This window comes from Malus domestica, chromosome 16 (genome assembly GCF_042453785.1).
Source record: "Malus domestica chromosome 16, GDT2T_hap1".
NCBI lineage: Eukaryota > Viridiplantae > Streptophyta > Magnoliopsida > Rosales > Rosaceae > Malus > Malus domestica.
The window spans coordinates 7,359,709-7,377,435 of record NC_091676.1 but is presented as its reverse complement, the minus strand read 5'-3'; the positions used below and the strand labels follow the sequence as shown (position 1 = coordinate 7,377,435).

The 17,727-nt window shown below is 40.1% G+C and overlaps 4 protein-coding genes across 10 annotated transcripts; 1 reads left to right on the top strand and 3 right to left on the bottom strand.

The window, feature by feature from the left end:
- Nucleotides 1-583: 583 nt before the first annotated feature.
- LOC103403093 (T-complex protein 1 subunit epsilon) lies at nucleotides 584-4,165 on the bottom strand. The gene is made up of 9 exons (XM_008341916.4): nucleotides 3,788-4,165; nucleotides 3,025-3,343; nucleotides 2,360-2,708; nucleotides 2,129-2,261; nucleotides 1,954-2,006; nucleotides 1,654-1,756; nucleotides 1,250-1,416; nucleotides 1,047-1,160; nucleotides 584-932 (listed from the first exon to the last, which is right to left on the bottom strand). Exons 1-9 carry the CDS (start codon nucleotides 3,984-3,986, stop codon nucleotides 762-764), a joined length of 1,608 nt encoding a protein of 535 aa, XP_008340138.3. The 5' UTR covers nucleotides 3,987-4,165; the 3' UTR covers nucleotides 584-761.
- Nucleotides 4,166-4,945: 780 nt separating this feature from the next.
- LOC103403336 (anther-specific protein BCP1) lies at nucleotides 4,946-5,332 on the top strand. Its single transcript, XM_008342148.1, has one exon. It carries the CDS (start codon nucleotides 4,946-4,948, stop codon nucleotides 5,330-5,332), a length of 387 nt encoding a protein of 128 aa, XP_008340370.1.
- A 1,729-nt stretch (nucleotides 5,333-7,061) lies between these two features.
- LOC103403092 (uncharacterized) lies at nucleotides 7,062-11,731 on the bottom strand. 2 transcript variants are annotated; one of them, XR_524136.4, is made up of 3 exons: nucleotides 11,341-11,731; nucleotides 8,485-10,670; nucleotides 7,062-7,837 (listed from the first exon to the last, which is right to left on the bottom strand). XR_524136.4 is itself a non-coding variant. In XM_008341915.4 (2 exons), the coding sequence occupies exon 2, from the start codon at nucleotides 10,616-10,618 to the stop codon at nucleotides 8,648-8,650; it is 1,971 nt and encodes a 656-aa protein (XP_008340137.3). In that variant the 5' UTR covers nucleotides 10,619-10,670; nucleotides 11,341-11,731; the 3' UTR covers nucleotides 8,206-8,647. The 2 variants fall into 2 exon arrangements, 1 of the variants encoding a protein (XP_008340137.3); XM_008341915.4 differs by lacking the exon at nucleotides 7,062-7,837 and having other exon boundaries at nucleotides 8,206-10,670.
- A 1,143-nt stretch (nucleotides 11,732-12,874) lies between these two features.
- On the bottom strand, nucleotides 12,875-17,574 carry LOC103403090 (actin-related protein 3-like). Of its 6 annotated transcripts, none has more exons than XR_524134.4 (10): nucleotides 16,886-17,574; nucleotides 16,285-16,744; nucleotides 15,998-16,144; nucleotides 15,653-15,745; nucleotides 15,364-15,483; nucleotides 15,149-15,259; nucleotides 14,539-14,664; nucleotides 14,328-14,426; nucleotides 13,336-13,529; nucleotides 12,875-13,245 (listed from the first exon to the last, which is right to left on the bottom strand). XR_524134.4 is itself a non-coding variant. In XM_008341913.4 (9 exons), exons 1-9 carry the CDS (start codon nucleotides 16,930-16,932, stop codon nucleotides 13,449-13,451), a joined length of 1,284 nt encoding a protein of 427 aa, XP_008340135.1. In that variant the 5' UTR covers nucleotides 16,933-17,574; the 3' UTR covers nucleotides 12,875-13,448. The 6 variants fall into 6 exon arrangements, 2 of the variants coding, with proteins under 2 accessions (XP_008340135.1, XP_008340136.1); XR_524135.4 differs by having other exon boundaries at nucleotides 12,875-13,230; XR_011577033.1 differs by having other exon boundaries at nucleotides 14,358-14,426.
- Between the last annotated feature and the right edge of the window lie 153 nt (nucleotides 17,575-17,727).

Genomic DNA, 17,727 nt, shown 5'->3' with positions numbered 1-17,727 from the left:
GGGAAGCTGGATCCTTCTTAATATTATCTAGAGTTAAAAATATTGTTATGAATACAAAATCTCAAGTCCCAAGTTTTCACATATGAAATGATTTTCATCATCAGACAGTGAGAGCAACATGCACACTGGGAAGACTGACAAATCATGAGCAGGATGGCATCTCTTCTATCTACTGACATTGGGGTAGATCTACAAAAATAGATAATACGAGAGCATTTTTCAGTTTTTTTACAGTCATGGATTGTACTATAAGTTTCGGAATTACTCAATGACCACGGTCATTGGCTAGAATTGGATAACTCACTAGAATGAAAGTAAAAAAACGAAGGTCAAGTTCCAAAAATCTTCTAAGCGGAAGGAAATAATAGATTGGTTGTGAAGGAAACTTATCCGTTGTTATTCCAACAAATAGATGAATTAGTACAGGTTGATGCCAATTTCTTCCAATTCATCCCCAATCACTTGGCCTAGCTCACACCAATGAAACAAAGGGAAAGAAGACGTTCCGTGGCCAGAACTTAAACTCTCCTCAAGGGGCACAGATGAAACCGATATGGTCACAGTTGGACGATAATTCAAACGCTTAACAAAAACAGCAATGCATTAAGACAGAGGAGTGATGATACTACAATCAGTGAAAAAAGCAACTCCAAATTCTACAAACAAGTTTCCAACAAGCGAACCATATGTTGTAAACAAGTCACTCAAAATTCTGAAACAAGCCAACAAAATTACACAAAATCATCCCCAGGTAAAACAGGCTAGTAATCAGAGGGGGAAATAACATCATCGATTTTTAGTATCATCTTCACGACTTGTGTTGCCAGTAAGATTTGCTGCTGCTTCCCGATCAATGTCTCAAAGACATTCTGCTTCCGCATATCATTAGTGCCGACGTCGTTGCAGTCTATTCCATAGTAGGGAATGTTCTCCTGCATTAACAATTCGAATTGATGATCAAAATTCAGAATCACAGCCATACATGAGAGAGAGAGAGAGGGAGGGAGAGAGGGTCACGAGTAAGTTGGCTATCATGCTTCATTTACCTTAATCTGCTCAGCTTTCACTGCAGATAGTGTTTCGATGGGTTGAAGGCCACTATTCTCTGCAAGCGCCATAGGAACAGCATCCAAAGCATCTGCAAATGCTCTAATGGCATACTGTGGAGGAAAGGAAGATTTGATTATAACAATATGCTTAATACATTTATATACATGCAAAGAAATGAGGGGCGTGACTATCTTCATACTTGCTCAACTCCTGGGTATCGGTCTGCTGCTGCCTCTACGGCAACGGAGCAAGATATCTCTGCTGAGCCACCGCCATACACAATAGAATTGTTGCGGATGAGATTCCTAGCAACACAGAGGGCATCGTGGATGCTGCGCTTAGTCTCCTCTATCATCATTTTGTTACCTAATGAGCCAAAAGAAACACCAAAACATCTTATAAGAACTTTACATCAGGCTTGAAGAATAACCATAACACTGGGAAAGATAACAAAAAGCAAGACTAAGATTGCAAAATCTGCTAACCATGCATACAATTCATTTCATATGTTGTGCTACCTAATCTTATTGGCATCATTTTCACTTAGTTGACATGCTGAATCAAGTTGGAGGTAACAGGAAATAGACAAGTAAAGAAATCTACCTCCACGGATAAATATGGTCACAGCCCTTGAATTTGCACAGTGTTCGATGTACAGCATTCGATCTTTTGTTGTGCCGAATGATTTTTCGCGAACTATACCAGCCTAATGAGTTAAAAACAACACTTCAAATTAGGGTTTATAAATGTTTACAAGAATGGAAAATATATGTATAATGTATTAACTAAATTCAAAATATTGAATTCAAAAATAAAAATATGTTGGAAATAATGAACACTTGTTATGTGAAATTGCTTGTAATTAAGAATTAAATAACAAACAATATTCTTACAGAGATATACCTTTCCTAATTTCTCGGGTGTCAATTCTTGGAACCTGGGCACAATTCTTCCTCCTACAAACACATACATATATCAGTTTTTGGTGGAGAACGATGACAAAATAGTATAAATCCATAGCATGCTAAAAATATCCACCAAACTTCAACTGCTAAATAGTCTTCAAAATAAGGCATACCTGTAGCTATTGCAATTAGTTCCAACTCTACACCACCAACCCATCTGACAGCAGGCAAGTTCCTGTGCATCAATAGGTGATTTGCTTCATCATCAAACCCCCATTGACAGATGACCAAGGTAGCACCAACATCCTGCATCCAATGATTATCCATAAGTATCATTGTAGCCATGAATTTCATAACTTTTTGTTAATAGCATAACATTATAGAACTAAGGGATGCAATCTGACCTTGCATTTTTGGACCATGTCGTCAAAGTACTTCTGTTCTTGCATACGTAGAGTCTGAAACTTTTCCACTGTATCAATATCAACCTTATGTTTTGTCTTTGGCTTTGGTGGCTCAAAGGGGCAAGTCAAGATAGCAATTTTTGCATTTTCAATGTACTTTGGCATTTGCGGATGGCTCATATCCTTGTCAATAAGAATACCATATACCAGCTCAGTATCTTCCAACTTACCCCCAACTTTCCCCTCTACTTTTATCAAATCTAGGTTCACATCTTTCCTCTCTAAATCAGCAACGGCCAAAACTGCCTTCACAGCAATCTCAGCAAGGGCACGTTTGCACCGATTCACACTACAGCATGAAAAAGAAATTTTTTAATTCAAGTCAATAATAGAAAGACAATAAAAGACACTTTGACAGAACAATCTATTAAAAATTAGCAAATGGGGAAGGGGTGCAATAACAGCACACTATTACAACAAACCATGAAACTTATCTAACTCGTAAAAAAGAAAGCATAATTTTTACTCAGAGTACAAAATTATCCATACATTATGATGACAAAAACCATCATACAGCAAAGTGGTGAAGTAAACTTACTATCATAAGTATGACCAAACTGCAGCAACACATATAAGTGAAAAGAAAATCTAAAAGGTTCACTTACATCTTGGACGATAAAGTGGTCATGCAAGTTCCAACCAGAGGCTCTATATTATCCAGACCAAATTCAAATTTGTGTGATATATGCTGCAAATGGTCGACCGCTATTCTGGATGCCAATTCGTATCCCTCTGCAACACGAATGGGGTGGATACCGCGCTCCAACAGCCGCTCAGCATGCTCTAGAAGTGCACCAGCCAACACAACGACTCCAGTTGTCCCATCACCAATTTCATAGTCCTGACTCTGGGATAGTTCGACCATCAGCTTCGCGATCTGATTGTCGACATCCATCTGCTCCAGAATCGTAGCACCATCATTTGCTGAAAGAGATAAACAAATGGTAAGGCAATGCTAAGCAAATCTTAAAACTAAAACAGCAATTGACCTCAAAGCCTATATTCCAGTTAAGTGGGTGCTTCACCCCAAATGCCATCTCCAACATCCCAACACTACAGGGCAGGTACAGGCACGAAAATGCAAAAACTAACCAGCCGACTACCGTTATTAATACAACAATCAGAGTAAAACCCACACTAACCCAGTGCTCAGAATAGCATATGAAATTCAAGCCTAACAATTTCAGAGTGAAAAAATCATGACAAACTAAGAAAATGAAGGGGAAACGAACCCAAATCACAATGAACAGACAAAGACAAACACGTAGATCCACACAGTAATTACAAAAATCAACCAGAAATTCGAATCGAGCAGAAACGTGCGAGTAAGAGTTGTAGAGAGAGAGAGAGAGAGAGAGAGATACTTACTGACAGTGATTTCACCATCGGGGCTCTGGAGCATCTTGTCCATGCCCTTGGGTCCGAGGGAGGTCCGGAGGATGCGAGCGACAGCCTTGCCGGCGGAAATGTTGGCCTTCTGAGCATCGAGGCCGCGCAATCGAGACTTGTGCTCCTGCTCCCTCAGTATTATGAAGGGCCGCCCGTACTCGTCGAATGCCAGCGCCATTGCTGCACCAACACCCTCTTCCCAAATCGAACCGCGATGCTTCTCGATTCACTTGTTCCCCTCACTCTCACTCCTCTTCTTCCCTCTTCGGACTAGCTCTACGACCTTCTCTGTTTAAAGCATCTGCTCTTAGGGTTTGGGGTTTGAGATTTTGACCGCTTGAAGTGGGAAACCTTCTGGATGTCGTATTACGTATGGGCTTTATATGCACCATATGGTCTTCGACCCGGATTGGTTTGTTTGGCCCGACTCTTTTTCTGTTAAGGCTCTTACATTTGAGAGATTTTAAGTACCAACACAACGACTAAAAAGGTTTTTAACCCTAAATTTAATAGTTATGTTAATTTGGCATGCGTAAAAGATTAAAAGGGCTCATAAATAAATTAAAATTGGAAAAAGGCAAGTCAAAATAAGCTAGATAAATTATTGATGATACAATATAATTACGTGTCACTAACAGTTAGTAGTATTCACCAACATGTGCATGACACGTGGTAGAGTAATTTTTTTTTAATAATTACACTGTCATGTGTCGTCATGCACTTGTTGATTGGTACTACTAATTGTCAGTGTCACGTGATGGCATTGTACCATCTAATAAGTTGGAAGCCATTCTAAATTAATCTTTACTTGGAAAATAAATATAGATGCAACCTCAAAAGACCAAGGTAAGGAACTCACAAAGATTTTCCAACAAAAAAATAACGGTACCAACTGAAATTAGCTCATAACAAACTGCGCGCCACGGTGCCACCGATGGCTTTCCTAGCTCTACGCCGCAACGCCCTCCACGCCCACCAATCTCCGTCCACCCCAATATTCCTATATAAACCCACTTCTCACCCAAACCCACCACCACCCACCGCCAATTTCCATTAGCCTGCAGTGTTTCTCAAACTCACCAACCAAAACCAACTGCGCGCATACTTGGTACTTACCCCTCCTTTTAATCATACAAAATGGCACGCCAACAAGTTGTTGTTCTTGCTCTTGTTCTGTTGGCCACCGTGGGGTTGGCTTTCGCTGCTGACGCCCCCACCCCCGCCGCCGCCACCAAACCCGGCCTCCCAACCTTCATTGGTGTGCCCTCGGCGGGACCAGTCCCAGACAATAACGATGTGGGAACCGTTGGTGGCTCCGGTGATGGTGCTTCCAAGGCTCCTTCTCCCGGTGGTGCTACCGACAGCGTTGCCGCAGGCTCCGTTGGTGGACCTGTCTCTGCCTCAGCTTTTGGCTCCATTGCCAGTGGTAATGCCGAGGGTCCTAAACCTAGCGCTGCCACCGTTGCACAGCTCTCCGCCGGAGTAGCTGTTGCCGCTGGCGTCGCCGCCTCCTTATTGTTCTAAGCCCCGTGCGTGCATGCATAGTATACTATATAATTCCCATGCAAACGCTTGTGCTCGATATTATTACGAATAACGTTAGGCTCATGAAATGATTGATCGTATTAGTACTTTTTCTACACCAGCGAATGCTCGTACATACGTACATGCCGTGAAGATAGCTTGAAACATGTTAGACTAGGCACTAATTAAAATTACTTCTTCTTGTTAATGTAATTGAACTAATATTTAGACCTTACTAATTAGAACGTTATTCTTTTGTGTTGTAATTCCGCTTGTAATTCACTTACTATAAAAAAAAAACCAATGCAGTTTTGCACCATCTGAAATCTAAACTTTATCCAATGTTTCGATTTTCTTCACATTATATTTTTTATTATACAACGATATATATACACTAAAGGATGGATGAATAAATTCGTCCAGACTTCACTTGTTCACTAGACCATAATAATAAACCCTCGTTATTTAAGTTTGAAAATTTTGAACAAACAACTGCCAAGAACTAGAGCTGACTGAAATATACCCAAGAAGACTAATCTATCTTAATTGCAAGAAGACATGTATTACAGTTGCATGTAAGTTCTTCTCCAACGAAGATTACCTATAGGGACTCGGGGTGTATAATTCGTTACAGCAATTCAACTAGGAAATAAAGTGCCTTCATGCAGAATGAAGGCACTTATAATCGAATCTGATTCCTTCGAATCCATATCTTGCCTATCAAATTCGTGAGAAATCCGAAGATGTGCAATGTAACATGGGTCACTCAACCTCCATCTGCATTGGTGCATGTTCTTAACAATGATGGTTTACCTTGTCCTCCTTAATTGTTTTATCGGCAGTGTAAGGGGCAACGCATTAGCATTGTTGCAGCGTCGTTCTTCTTGTACCTCCCTACACCGCTCGGCTTAAATTTCTGCCTAGTTATTTGCTTGCCTTTTTGTAGGCTTTCCTTGTATGTTTTGGCATTTTTGCCCTAGTAATGGATTTCCCAGTTTCCAAAAAATAAATAAATAAATAAATAATGGCACTGCCAAGATCTGGTTCTAAAGTGCACTGCCTAAATAATAATCAAACCAGCTGCTAAGAAATCCACAAGATTCGTAATCGAAAATCCCAGAAAGAACAAAACAAAACAACGATAGGCATCGAAGCACTGGATCGGGAAAGAAACAAACCAACAAAGCATGCAAACCAAAACTCCGTCTACCGCTGTCACACGCTCGTATGTACTACGATCAAATAGAAGCAAAAACCATTCGCAGATTCAAATAAACATAGCCAAGCAGTTTTAAAATGGCAGAGACTGCAGAGACATGAAAGACCATCTGTGAATTAACAGTTGCAGCTAAGAACTATGACGCAACAGAAAAAACCGACATGAACGGCCTCAACTACTGCGTACTGACAAACAGAGCTTGAAGATAAAAGCTATAGCTCAAAAGACTAATCTGAAAAGAAATGCGGCTTTCCGCTTGTGACATTATTCTATCAACTCTGAATCGCACCTAGAGTTTCAATACTCCAAATTGAATAGCCAACTACGAAGCTTGAAACGAAAATTACAATGGCAGAGCTCAAACAGCAGCAGGGCTACATAGTATGTGCAGAATTACTGTATACTAACAGAATCAAGATACAGCAAAGAAAGTAGTGCCGGCCGGCAGGAAGACGTGTAAATCAAATCTCCTCCAGTGAATGCCTTCTTCAAGAATGATGCAGCTTCTCATACACTAAACATGACTATACACCAAATTTGTAAAATACATTGTTGAGAAACAATACAACTTGTCTAAACAACTATTTCAGACAACCTAACTAAATGATACATTGTTGAGAAATCGACAACATGAAATCTCTGAAGTACAAAACTACGTCCAAAAAAATGTACACAAGGGGCACAGAATATGTCTCCCTGAAGAGAAAAACAAACCCTAGTCTTAACAACTGTTTCCGTCCCAACCCATTTACAACGCAGCTGCTACTCACAACCCCTAAACCCAAACACAACTCACAGTTACATATTATACACAGGAAGTAAGATTCTTTACAGGAAGTGGCTTCAGCAGAAACTGGTTTGTACAAATATCACTATGACTAATTACGATTTAGCATGGTGGCTTCTTGTTACAGCATATCAATCGCTCAATCCTAACTCCCTATAGCGCACAGAGCAGGCAACAACAATTACAACATGCTGAACATGTACAACTAAGCACATTGTACATGACTTTTACAAGCTCGTTGCTAAGCCTAAATCCTAATACAGGCATAGAAACAAAAGAAGGGGGGATTACAAGTGGACCTAATACATGAAGTCTACAATTACACAAAGACATTAAGTTGTTACATGCACAATGACAAGTCTCCTTTAAATATTTCACTAGTTCGAGGACACTCTTTTCTTTTGCATAGTTGGCAACGCATCCATGTAACACATCTTCCACCATGTGACCAGCACAGGCTGATTCAATCATGAAATGAAGGAGTTGCCCACTCTACTCCCTGGATATGATGGTTAAAAGAAAACCCGCATGTCAATAGACATCAAATAAAATAACTTGCCAAGACACCACCTCATAATCTATTGCGACCACTATAATAATACGAAGATCAAGACAAAAAATTAACATAGCAATCAAAGTTAACGGTATCCAATCCATTGTGTAACTAACTTCCCTAGAGGCATGAGACGCATTAGATAACAAGGACATCACACAACTCCCTCCCCAATTAATCTTGCAGTTTGCAGGTCAAAGCTATTCATAGCCAATCATGCCAACATCTTTCTCAACCTTTTAGTTAAGATCAAGCACAGGCTTCACTCAAGAGATAAAATAAATCTAGAAAGGAAAAACAACTCCCCAGTCACAGAGCACAAGAAGTTTTCAAACTATAAATATCACAAACCCAATAAAGCAATTGTCTTGAAGAACTTAGGTAGCAAAGTTATTCGACCAAGAAGATAATAACCGCAGGAAATGAGTAGCCAAACCCCACAGCTATATCTTCATCGGTATGCTACTAAAAGTTACTAATTGTTTTTAAGCACACAAATATTAATTGTCACAGCTAAATGTTCTGAAGAAAGCAGTATAAAAAAGCAAAGGGGGAACTGATACTTCCCTCCTATGCACACCAGTAGAACTTACTTCTCCTTCAAGAAGCGACGCTTGCTGGTACGCAGTAGGCCCGTAGAAGCCCAGAAGAAGAATGCAGATTCACTGACCGTATCAAAAGCTACATATAGTAATAGTCAGAATTTATATTCTGCAGTCTCAAAGACCTGCCATAGAATGTAATGATCTAACTCTGTCACTCAGATGGCAACCGTCTCCTCTTATAATCAACATCCCTTGATCGAGACCGATGATCATCCTCTGGCACAGCTTTGGACCTGCTACGAGGTCTTGAAGAAGACTGACCTCTGTCCCAGTCATCCTCATAACCCCCGTCACGATCTCTCTGCCGATGGTCTCGATAACTATCTTTTTCTTCCTTGTACCGATGCTCCCTTTGCTCCCCCCTTTCAGACCTTTCATAGTCTTGTTCCCTATCATCACGATGCCTCCTCTCAGAGTTTCCTGACCAGTCACGCTCAGATCCCCTTTCTCTTTCCCTCGAGGCAGCACTTGACCTTGGTCCTTTCTCATTATTTGTGTCACCGTATCCATACTCAGAAGCATTATCATCACCACCATAACTTGACTCCCTAGTTCTTCGACCGTGTTCTTCTCCTCCCCAGGTCCCCATGCTTGGGTCATTCCACATCCCTGCATGGTGTCCCTCCATTCCAGAAGAACCCATCATCCCCATCCCATTAGTTGCCATTCCCCTGCCAAAGAAAGCTGGGTTTACATGAGGAGCCACCCCGGCAAGTCCCATTGTATTAACACCAGGAAATTGAGGAAGCATTCCAGGAAAAGCAGGACCTGGAAACCCTCCATAACCGCCTCCTCGACCCATATATGTTGGATCAAATCCAGAACCCATCATACCCTGTGGATTCATCATTCCTACAGGACCACCAAATCCAGGACCTCCAAGGCCCTGTCCATAGCCACCTCCATTAGCACCAGTTCCAACACCAGCAGGATTCCCAACCATGTTCTTCGCACCCATGACCCCTCCTCTTCCCCTCATTGGTCCTCCACCTCCAGGACCTCTTACTCCCTGTCCACCTCGTCCCCATCCACCCCTTCCAAAATTCCTACCTCCTGGGTCTCCAGCTTGAAAATTCACACCTCCCCCCCTCCCACCACCATCATTCATGGGCCTTCTTCCTGGTTGCTGAGCCTGAGCCTGACCTTGGGATTTGCTCAAATAAGAAGCTCCCATCTGTTTCAAGGTTTGCGGGGAAGCATAAGCCACAACACAAGCTCTTCCATTGAAAACATAACCATCCATCCCTTCTTTGCATGCCGTGGCAGCAGCTTGATCATGAAACTCAACCTGACAATAACCTTTGGATTTACCACTGGCCCTCTCGTCAAAAAACTTAATTTCCTTGACCCTCCCATACTGAGATATAACACTTTCAATCTCAGCATCAGTTGTCCACCAATGTAGTTCTCCCACAAACAGCGTGGCCGAACCATTCTCAATTGGTGGTCGGATTTGGTTTTCATTGACCATCGGACGATTAGCATTTATCTTGATACTCATTTGATTGGTCAGTATCTGTGTAGCTCCTGGAGGGCCAGCACTGGCAGGATTCAGAGACGGAACAAACTCACTATTACCTTTTCCAGTAATATCAGAAGAATCAACACCGACATTTGGGGGCATAGTTGTTGACCCCTGAAACGCCATATGTCTGACTTGAGGATCATGAGTCATCTCCATAACCCTCCCCTTCTGTGATCCAGAAGCCCCACTCACATAATCTGTGGATCCCAGTTCTGGCTCCTTCGCCACTGGTGGTTGATTCTGTTCTGGAAACTGGGCCCCAGCACCAGAATACTTCCCTTGAACTGAAACCCCAGGAATTTTCAGGTCCTGAGACACACCAGCTTGAACTCTTGGTTCAGGAACATCAGTTTTCTGTGCTTGGAGTCCTCCATTGCCAACACCACCAGTTGGGAGTGATGCTTCGGACCGGTGCATCTGCATGAAACCCTCTCCAACATTAACATCATTATAGAGATCATCGAACTCATCATCTTCGACCATCGGTTCTTCATCTGCAAGCGCAGAGATGGCTCCACTTCCCTGATACTGAAGCTTATGAGCCCCTCCATATTCCTCATCTTCATAATCTATTTGCTCTTCACCCAACGGATCCATTTAGACCAACCAATATACACCCGATATGGAGTCGAACAATCTCTACCTCTACCTATATAATACATAACGAAGAAAAAAAATCCGTTCTTAGACCCATCATAGATACGAGACTGCAAACCGGAAACATGGATAGATACAGATCTGAACACAAACATAACTTTAACCACAGAGAGTAAGAAAAAGGACCCGGAAATCCAAGTCTTTCTTCTATCTCATATATACAGCTTGAAAAATGAAGCCCTTCTTCTTCATTAAAAGAAATTACTTAAGCGACTAATCAAATACAAAAAAATTACAGACTGCATCATCATCGACCCGAAAACAATAACCCCATCAGAAGATAGATCAAAACCCACTTAGGAAATCACAGATTCCACAACCCAACTTCGTAAAATTTAGAATTACAATAACCCACTTCACGAAATCGCATGAAAATTTGTATATATCAGAAACTCAAATCACAGATGAAAAAAATTAAAAAAAAAATTAATTAATACAATCGTAGACGGAAATCCAGATAATCATAGCAGGAAAAAAACAGACAACTAGAGAATACCCAGTTGGGAAATCTCCCAGAAGAAACAGATTCAACCTTAGAGCATAACAAGATTCAATAAAGTGATGAAAGACGGACAATGCAGAGAAGAAAATGGAAACAAAGAATCATGGGACGAGGAGATTGGAACATGCTGTTGGATTCGCAGAGGATGTTGTTGTCTTACTAATAATATCTCTCAGCTAGTACCACGGCGTCCGACAGAGTCGCAGCAGCTGCGTCCCCTCCCTCCCTCTCTCTCTCTCTCTCTCTCTCTCTCTCAAGCTTTTCTCATGAATACCAACAAGGAAGGAGTACGGCCATTCCTCCTCTTCCTTTCTGTGTTTGTATTTTTAATAATATCTTCTACGCATTTTCTTTTCTACAGTGGGATACCTTTCACCATACGAATCGATACACACCAATTCGGATCGACTCCAAAGTTTCCAACTTTCCACCTCCTTCTCCTTCGCCTCTGGTGCTCTCTCTGTAATTTCTGTATTTTCCAAATTGTAAAAAGTTGAAACCTTTGCCTTATTTCACTGAAGTGTTAAAATGCTCATCACATGTTCTCCACCACACAAATCGCATTATCATAATTCATAACCCAGTGCTGCTCATGCCTATTTTATTATTGTATTTTTTTTTTAATTTTATACTTATAAATTTATTGAATTTAAGTCATCTAACGGTTAAAATCGAATATGTTCAAATTTAACGGTAAAAAAAAAAATTTAACAATTCAAATTTAAATTCAACAGCTAAAATACTTTTAAAAAAATTATTTCATGTGTTTTATATTATTTCAAAGTGTTCCATGAGTTTCGTAATGTCTATTTAGTGATTTTTCAATATTTATCGAAATATAAATATTTTTAGGTTAGAATTTACACAAAATTAAATTAGGATAGTCTACTCTTTTTTTTTGAAAATTAATTTAGGAAAAAATTTATCCTAAATTCATTTTTTAATAATATCGAGCTTAAAAATTTAACCCGATATAGAAGGGTTTGAGCAAAAAAATAGTTTCTCGGTTAAAACCTAAATTTTGTGAATTAAAAATTTTAAAATTTAAATCTAAGAGTTGAAGATAGTATGATAGAAACTCTTTTTTCTGAATATAGAAATTATAGAGTGCAAATTGATTTTTTCTTCCGTGTATTTGACAATCTCTCTAATTTTCCTACAAAAAATTTGTCTTTTCTCGTTTACTGTTAGCTTTTGTTTTATTTCATTGGTGAGTTTTGAGGAGTGGAAAGTGATGTACAGATAATTTCGAGATAATGTAAATTGACATTTTACCACACTCGCATCATGTCCTCTAATCTTTTCCTTCCTTGGTTACGAAGGACAACACCAAGTCACATCCCATGTACCCATTCATGATACTACTTTGGGGTGTGCCCATATATGATATTAATTTGGGATGTGCTATCCACACATCTCTTTTTACTTCTCACACGCCATTGACTAATTTCTGTTCGTTGGTCTTCTTCAATTCATCCGATCAGACGGTGGAAAATTAAAAAGATGTGTGAGAAGTAAAAAATGGTGTGTAGACATCACACCCCTATTACTTTTGACGGTGCATGATAGATTTAGGACACAGCCACATCGACGTCTCAGTTGCATTTGCATATAAATTTCTCTCAAAGTTCTAAACAAGGTATTCCAAAAGAAAAAACGAAATGCCTTTCAGAAGTTACCGTAGTGGAGGTTGCTTGGAGTTTAATACACATATATTTCTTCAACGTGAACATCGTTGAACAAAAGGAAATTATACACAATCTGTAACATCTGTCTTGTGATCGAAATATATTCAGCTCAAATTAGAAATTATTGTGCTACCACAAATCCATTCCAAAAGAATCGAACTGCCTACTCGAAATGCACTACGCTGTTATATCGCTCGAGAAAAAACTTCAACGGCTAATGATCTTAAGCAAACTCCATCTTAGCTGAACATCAAAACTGCACCTGAGCCGATTCACGATTCATATCTGATCCTCCAGGGCCCTTGGACATGCGAAAACTGCAAAGGCTATTTCCGATCTGCTTCTGGGAGACCTATTGCCACCTAAAGAAATAATCACTACAAAAAGAAAACCCCATTTCTCTTACAAATTTAACTGAGTAACTATATTTTACACCGCCTCTAGCAGCACATGCATAGAGATGATACCGTGAAAATCCAGTAAGTAAAATTACTGAGCATGTCGGAGGTGGAATTGACAGGGAATTCCAATTTGAATCAGGAATTGCCAGCAAGTGATCCAGCCAAAATCGATATCTGAATCAATACATCCCCTTGAAAACAGGATTTGTTCTGCATATGCTTGCACCGTATTCCTCATACTCTTCTTTTGTATGGCAAGCCTGCACAGATATGAACATCTCAATACACAATATGAATTTAGCAACGGACAAATGATAAAATTTTGGCACTTTTAAATTTAAGCATAAAATAAGGTGAAAGCTCAACATCAATGCCGAGGTTGCAGAAACATCAAAAACTGTGTCTGTATTTTTGGAGAGGAGATGATCTCCTCCTCCATGATAAGTTAAGTTCCCCTTGATGCCATTCGATTTCTGAACAATTAAGACTCAACGTATTATAGAAGACAAAGGGACAAAACCCCTTGATCTCACAGAAAAGATGCAAAGGTCTAGCATTGTCCAAGTGAAAGCAAAAACTGAATATAGCATGCTGTTTCTACACAAAAATTAGACCAAGCTCTCTTTTGATTCCAAGTGTCAAATTATTTGGACTCCAAACAGGTGCCTTATTTATACTAACAAGACAACACTTGTTTCGAACTCAGTTTAACTCGCAGAACTATACCGTGCAGTGACTCAATAAAACTTTATCATAAATTTGCAAGATATTGTTAAAATCCCCATATCACAAAAACATTGATGTAATGGCTTCATGCCCCATGGCAACTTAAAGGTTCTTTGAGGGTTTCGAGATATAGAGATAAAGTCAGAGACATAAAAAAAAATATGATTGTCAGCCTGCATTAACAAAAACCTTTAAATAGCTCCAACACATGATTCAAAGCAAAAGGAGATATGCAAGTTTCTACACAAATAGCTTTGATATATAGAAAAAGGTGGAATATGAGAAGACTGCAATAGTTGTCATGCCCTCAGATTAGAAGAATAAACTCATACTGCAAAGAATTCAGGTGTGGATGCAAGTACTGAGCCGCCAAACCAAACTGCAAATCTCTGGATGGGATGGCTAACTACATTCACTTCCACTGGATGTGACTGCGGGCACAAACAAAAATGAAAATCAAACTCTGGTATTGTAAATTAGCTGCATATGCTTACTAGTTTATATAAATACACATTGCACACACTTCTAAATAAAAATGCTTACTTTTACTTCTCCACCAACTCGAGCTTCAGATGCAAGAAGCCGGGCATCCACAATCTTCTTTATATCCCGTTGCAACCTCCTATGGAAGTCCTTGAACATGGTTGAACCTCCAGACAACACTATATTCTGAGAATAACAATAACAATCATGAGACCAAATCCATAAGTTGCATAAAGAAATATTTAGTAAATAACGAAGATCACTAATTTACTATACATGAGAGCATAATACAATAGCCTTTGGAGAATTTACCTAAGGGAAAAAAAAAAGATTTTCATTGGACTAGGTCCAGACCTTAGAGCTAAAAACAATTCAAACACCAAACCATGAACATAGGAGAAAATTAATGCTAAAGTTCAAAGAGAAAACAACTCAGAACGAATGACTGTAAAGTTATATGACATTTGTAGAAAACAATACCTAGTAAGGCGTAACTGAAGAAAACAAAATTCAACCTCAGTTTAAACAAAGAATCATTCAGTAATGTTTTCTGAACACCATTACAAGGCCTCAGCACCACAGTGGAGCCGCACAGCATATTAATTCATATTGCTTCAATTACAAATGTAAAATACATCTAATCTATGAAGAATTGCAAGGCCTACTTCACCTTATACAAAGACCTCCTAGTGTCAATTGGAGCAGACTGAATACACTTGTCAATTACAACGGGTAAGGGAGTGGTGAAGTCGGTGCTATAAATCTCAGGATTGAAGAAAACCTATTAAAGCATTCAAGACAAATTAGCGGAGAAAGGTTAGTACCAAACAGTGATTGAGAAGAAGAAAAAGGAAACATTTTAGGGGAGGAGGAGAGGAAGTTAACCTCTGGGCCAAGAAATCGTTCATAGCCAATGTCACAAGAGTAGGGCGCCCCTGTTTTTGGTTTGATGCCTCTCCATTGCTTAATATACTTGGATGGTTCTTTATCGTGCTTATTAAACTCCTTCAATCATTGGAGAAACAAGAGTTTGTCATCAAACAATCTCCTAATTGAAAAATAAACTCACACAAATGAATGTAATATAAGGAGTTGTTACATCATGTAAAACAAAAATTACATCAAATTGTACCAAGGTCTTCAAAACTAAAATGATCATGGAAATAAAGTTGACCTTGACAATATCAGAACTAGTATAGCAATACATTTCCTTCACTCTGCGAGCTACATCAAAGGAGTCGTCTGGTGGCACATTCTCTCCTCTTTCCTGCATATAATGCAAGCAGCATAAGCGCACAAAAAATTCATCTGTAAATCTTAGTCATAAGTACTCTATATAAGCCATAATTCATAAAATTTCGTGAAAGTTCATACACTATTGTCTGGTTCCAAACACTAACCCTAGCTTACCATTTTTTTATGATCACAACAAAGGGAATATGAATACAACTAGCAAGAATGGAATCCCATAAGGGTAAAAAACAATTGAAGTTATTAGTGAGAATGGAAGACAGCATACCCGCATAAGCTGCTGGACGAAGAGAGTGACATCTTTCCCGGCAATAGGAACTGACTTGATGCTGCTCCCAATAACATAACCTTCTGCAACAGGAACAATATGAGTTGCCCCATCTCCAACGTCTACTACAACCCCTGTCATCTCACACTAAGAAACTTGTAGGTCAATCAAAGAGGAAACGATCAAGCCATATCAAAACAATAACAACACACATTACTAAGCACTTGGGGTAACACAACTCATAAATCGAAAACTTACAATAAAAATCTCAAATTTCAAATACCAACCTTGGAGGTAGTGTAACCAGCTGCAAGAGCAAGTACCGAATTCACGGCAATGTAAAGGCCAGGAACATTGAAAGTTTCGAACATGATTTCACCGGTATACTCCCGGCTCTCCGGGGCAGTAAGCGGACTCTCAGTTAAAAGAAAATAATGGTCTTCAGGATCACAACGCAAGTAGTTAAATATACTTTGCTGCCAGAACCGCTCCATTGAATCCCAATTCTCGACTTGGCCCTGTCGAACGGGATAGCTTAGATTGTAAGTTGTACTTGATCGAGATCTTTCCAGCGCCTCATCCCCAATAAAGAAATCAAGATCAGCCATCACGCCAGCGTTGTGCTGCGCTATCCAGCCGGACTTGGAGGAGGTTCTGGACGGGTTCAAAAACGATTCGTTTAATGCAACTACAGTCGGAACAGTGTAACATGGCTCGACATTTCCCGCGAAACCCATTTTAGTATACCTACAGAAATGAATGCAAATGCACATATTAGAGCATAATCTCCTGGGAATTTTAGCAAACAGGTGGGGACCAATACGTGCTTCAATAGAAAAACGTCAGTTGGGGCTTCTCATCGAGCAGTTTGCGTGCGTAATTACGTACCCACTTCCATTGTCGATTACTACAGCTGGGCGAGAGGCCGGGTCCATGAGAGAAAGCTTGGAACTTGAATTGGCTTTGATTATTACGGAGGTGGATCTGCAGCTGAGATCCGATAGAGGGTGCGAGGCAAATGATCATGGCTTTGAAGAGCGCGAGAAAGGAGAGCGCGGAGACGAAGTGGAAGCTGATAGTGCTGATGATGGCGACGCAGACTTGGATCGGAAGCGAAAGCGGCGGCTAAACGAACAGCTCGGTAGCTCGCAGCAGTTGGTGATTGCGATTGCCGCTCCACCCATTTCAACGACGGACGCAGAAGCTGAAGATTTCAATGGCGGCAGCTCTCATCGATTGCATCATCATCGTTGCAGCTTTTGCAATTTTTCACCGATTCGATGCTTTTACTGGCAATCAAACAACGGCGACCGCCGACCCCCACTCGCTTTCTCTTCTGGGGCTTGTCCTTTTGGCCAGTTACGCTTTGTCGTTTGATTTTGAAATACGACTTTTGTTTTGGGCCGTTGGATTTGTTTCCTGATGAGATGGAGCGACGGGTCAGATTTTGCCTCCGGTCGGAAGCCCGTTATGGGCCCCGTGGATCTGTTGTAGTGTAGCGAAATGGTAATGTCGGTAGTTTGTTTGTATCACAAAATATTTAGAATCTTTTGATACATAACTAAAAGGATATTTGTCGTTTCCCCCCTGAATTTATAAGGAATTGTCAATTTTCCTTTTGAACTTTAATTTTAACCAGTTATCCTCGTTAACTTTTGTAATTGTGTCACGCCTCGACCCGCGAATAAAGACTATTTACGAGCTACGGTGTGAGCCATATCTTAACTATA

What these genes read in the sequence shown, in the direction of transcription:
- LOC103403093 (XM_008341916.4), bottom strand. Translation starts at nt 3,986, where the DNA reads ATGGCGCTGGCATTCGACGAGTACGGGCGGCCCTTCATAATACTGAGG. An exon ending in ACATGGTCCAAAAATGCAAG is followed by an intron (nt 2,262 to 2,359) that starts GTCAGATTGCAT and finishes CATTGGATGCAG; the next exon opens with GATGTTGGTGCTACCTTGGT. An exon ending in GATACCCAGGAGTTGAGCAA is followed by an intron (nt 1,161 to 1,249) that starts GTATGAAGATAG and finishes TTTCCTCCACAG; the next exon opens with TATGCCATTAGAGCATTTGC.
- LOC103403336 (XM_008342148.1), top strand. Translation starts at nt 4,946, where the DNA reads ATGGCACGCCAACAAGTTGTTGTTCTTGCTCTTGTTCTGTTGGCCACC.
- LOC103403092 (XM_008341915.4), bottom strand. Translation starts at nt 10,618, where the DNA reads ATGGATCCGTTGGGTGAAGAGCAAATAGATTATGAAGATGAGGAATAT.
- LOC103403090 (XM_008341913.4), bottom strand. Translation starts at nt 16,932, where the DNA reads ATGGACCCGGCCTCTCGCCCAGCTGTAGTAATCGACAATGGAAGTGG. An exon ending in TCGTCCAGCAGCTTATGCGG is followed by an intron (nt 15,746 to 15,997) that starts GTATGCTGTCTT and finishes CATTATATGCAG; the next exon opens with GAAAGAGGAGAGAATGTGCC. An exon ending in CCACACCTGAATTCTTTGCA is followed by an intron (nt 13,530 to 14,327) that starts GTATGAGTTTAT and finishes ATATCTGTGCAG; the next exon opens with GCTTGCCATACAAAAGAAGA.